A 3546-nucleotide genomic window follows, 5' to 3' on the forward strand; every position below is an offset into this window, starting at 1 on the left:
AGGAATTTCATAAATTCATTCTTTTTAATAGCTGAGTAGTACTCCATTGTGTAAATGTACCACATTTTCTGTATCCATTCCTCTGTTGAGGGGTGCCACCCATTCTTTTATGTACTTATTTTCTTTGAGACAGAGTCTGCCACTAGCCTGGAACTTGCCAACTAGGTTAGGCTGCCTATCCAGTGACCCTCAGGGATTCCCCTGTCTCTGTCTCCCCAGCACGGGGACTGTAAGCATGTGCTACCATGTTGGGCTCTGGGGATTGGTGCTTCCATGGTAAGCACAACACTGACTGAAACCTCCTCTCAGGCCTTCATTTTCTGCTTCTTAGGGATAATCTTGGGGATGTTTTGACTCGGCACATATTTTCAGTTGCCAGAAAAAAATATATCTCCTGCCAGTGGGGAGATGGGTCAGTGGGAAAGGATGCTTGAGGCCAAGCCTGGTGATCTGAATTTGATCCCTAGGACTGGAAAATTCTCCTTCGATCCTCACACTCAATCCAGGAAAGTGTGTGCCCACCCCCAACTAAATAAACAAAAATGGAAAGAAACATGTAAGTCTCAGCAGTATATTCTCCACCTACAAGGACCAGGCCTTGTAGCCCAGGGCAACTGCATGGGGAAGCAGGACCAGCTCCTTCCTTTTTGGAGGTGAGGATGGTTTCCTCTTGATCACTTTCTTGACTCTCCCTCTCCTACACTGGTGTGCTGAGCAGGAAAGAGGGAAGATCGATAGTGGTGTGACTTATAGAGGGTGTGGGAATCCCCTCTGCTGGCTGAGTCCTTTCTTGCCAATGCTTTGAAAGTCTATGATATGAACGTCTGAACTCGTGTCTCCCAAAATGCCCCTTTGGAGGGTTCTTCTGGTGTCCTTGCCACGAGAGTCATGGTCATAAATTGGCCTCTTCCTCCATCTCTTGCCTCACTAAATTGGTGTTCAGGTTTCCCTTGCTCAGAGCAACTGCTCAGGCCTCCCTGCAGAGTGTCTGATGGCTTCAGGAATATGTCTGTTCTGTGTCCAGTAGAGGAGTTGGAAGCCTTTCTCTGTCTTGCTTCTATGGAGCATCAAGAGCTCCTGATTGCAGCTCTCAAATGCTGTTTGGACTCCTGGCTGCTTCTGGCACTAAAGGGTTGGGATGAGACCCTGAAGGGGTGGGATCTGTTCCTGTGTGTCTTAGTGCACCCCTAGGAAGGTGTTTGACTGTTTGCATTTTCCTCCAGAATTTGGGACTCTTGGTCCCTCTCTGACCCCAGTTCTAGTTCCTGTTTGACAATTATGGGGTAGCTTCCTTTATACGACATCATATTGTAAAAACATCTCTTAAACTCAAAAAGGACCATGATATGGCTGAGTAGGTCAGAGCACCTGCCATCAAGCCCAAGACCCATATGATGGGACAACAGAGCTGACATCCTGCAAGTTGTCCTCTAACCTCCACACGTGTACTGAGGCACATGCACACACATATGAACACACATATTACATATTTCATATTGCATATTATATATTGCATATATTATTATCTGTAATATTATATATGTAATACGAGAAGGGGATCTCTCTGAGGCTCGTGATTGAGAAGAGCCTGGGAAAGGACAGGGAGCTAGGAAGGAAGATGGAGCTGTGCTCTGGGAGCAGCCTGGTAGGGTAGGCTAAAGAGATTGTTTCACAGTCTCCCTCCCTTTATGTCACTCTTGAAAGAGTGCAAGCCCGACAACCAGGAGCCAAGCCCAGAGTCACAGAGAGGCAGACTCTTGCCACTGTCCCAATATCTGAGGGGGCTAGGGATCCTGTCCCTTGCATGCAAGCCTCTGGCTTAATCTGATATTTCTTCCTCTCTGGTCCCTCAGCCCTCACAACTGAGAGAAGCGTTCCCCACACACATCTTACCAACACCCCCATGGATGGATTTGTCACGACCAGCCAAGTCCATATTTCAGACCCTCACGCTCCTTTCACATCTGACATGACTGTGTTCACATCTGAAGTGACCGTGTTCACATCTGGACTCCTCACCTTGGCTTCAGGGACCACCGCACCAACCCCTGTGACAGGCTACAGTTTCACCGATACCACTGGCACCATTACAGAGCCTGAGAGGAACACAGAGTCCCAGCCGGCAACCCTGTCTCCTAGCAATGCAAGATCCTTCTCTGCTGATCCAGTGACCACCTCCACCATGTCCGGACACCAGAGTAGCAGCTTGTCCACCATGGGGACGTGCCACTCGTTAACTCCCAACAGGTTATGTGATATTTTATCAGGTGTGGCCCCAGCGCAGCACCCAGAGCCCAACAGACCCAAAGAGGTCACTCTGACTTCTAACCATCTCTGTTGCTCCTCCCAGGGACTCAGTGTGGCCCGTTGCTGAATGGGATTATGGGAGATGGGAAGGGTCATGATAGAAAGCAATGGGGATGAGGGTCAGGGCAATGGATGCAGAGAAGGGAGGGCCTGGCCAAGGGGACACAGAATGGAAGGGGGCTGGCGAACCGTGCTTGAGGCAACCTCCGCTGTGCACACAAGAACAACATCCCTCAGGCAGCTCCTCAGATGCTCACTCAAGGCCAAGGGACAGTGACATGCTAACTCCTGTTCTCAGTCAGGAAGGCAAAGCATAAAGGGCTCAGTGACAAAGGAGTGTGCAGGCCCTAGTGACACATAAGGGGGTGCTTCTGCTACAGAAGACAAAGTGGGCGAGAGGACTCAGTCACCACGGAGGCAAAAACCTTCATCTCTTCAATCCCGAGGGGGCTTTTTTTTTTGTAGTGTCCTTGTCTTCTCTGATGAATGGAGGGGAGGTATCAAGTGATGCCCGGTGATGTACTTCCTGGGACTCTGATGTCTCCTTTCTCTTCCCATATCTGATCCTCAGAGAGACAGGCAGACAGAGACAGACAGACACAGAGAGACAGGGAGAAAGACAGACAGACAATAAGACAGAGGGAGAGAGGGAGAGAAAGAGGCCATCGACCTGGAGGGGTGTACTGTGAGGCTGTATGCCTGATCTGTGCTTCATGTTGCCAAAGAAAGCTGTGGCCACAGTGGAGAACCTGGGGCTAACTCTTCCCTTCCGTCCTTCCTCCTCAGGTCCCAGGAGACTTACATCCCTGCGATGGTGGTGGTGTTGACATTTCTTCCAGCACCTGTGGTGTTGGTCGTAGCCTATGGGTTTTGGAAGAAGAGACACATGGGAAGTGAGTATGCCCACCCCTGGCCTCCCAGGACCAAGATCTGGGTATCTGAGCACTGTGGCCAGGCACGGATAGCCCTACATGTCTCTTAAGGGGATGAAGGAATCAAGCAGAGTCCAGAGAGGGGCAGAGTCACCCAGGTGTATTGGGGCATTGAATCATCATATCTCCCTATGTGTTGTAGGATACAACTTGGGCAGCAACTATGCTAAACCCTGGATACACCTTCCTGAAGGACCAGAGACACCGTGGAAGCCTGCTTGGTCTAAGATAACTCAGTGAGCTGGGAAATCATTTCCAGTGGGCTCAGAAGGCCAGAAGAGAACCAAAGACCAGGCAGTGGCCCTGG

At 50.1% G+C, this 3546-nt stretch overlaps 1 protein-coding gene across 2 annotated transcripts in view; it reads left to right on the top strand.

Moving 5' to 3' along the window:
- Treml2 (triggering receptor expressed on myeloid cells like 2) overlaps window positions 1-3546 on the top strand; it is a 9419-nt gene extending 5873 nt beyond the window's left edge. The window contains exons 3-5 of one of the 2 annotated variants that reach the window (XM_021150073.2): window positions 1854-2247; window positions 3094-3200; window positions 3382-3546. In XM_021150073.2, the coding sequence (XP_021005732.1) occupies window positions 1854-2247; window positions 3094-3200; window positions 3382-3479 (599 nt within the window). In that variant the 3' untranslated portion in view covers window positions 3480-3546. The remainder of the gene's footprint in view (window positions 1-1853; window positions 2248-3093; window positions 3201-3381) is intronic. The other variant, XM_029471665.1, reaches the window with a different exon arrangement.

The sequence above is a fragment of the Mus caroli genome, chromosome 17 (genome assembly GCF_900094665.2).
Source record: "Mus caroli chromosome 17, CAROLI_EIJ_v1.1, whole genome shotgun sequence".
Classification (NCBI taxonomy): domain Eukaryota; kingdom Metazoa; phylum Chordata; class Mammalia; order Rodentia; family Muridae; genus Mus; species Mus caroli.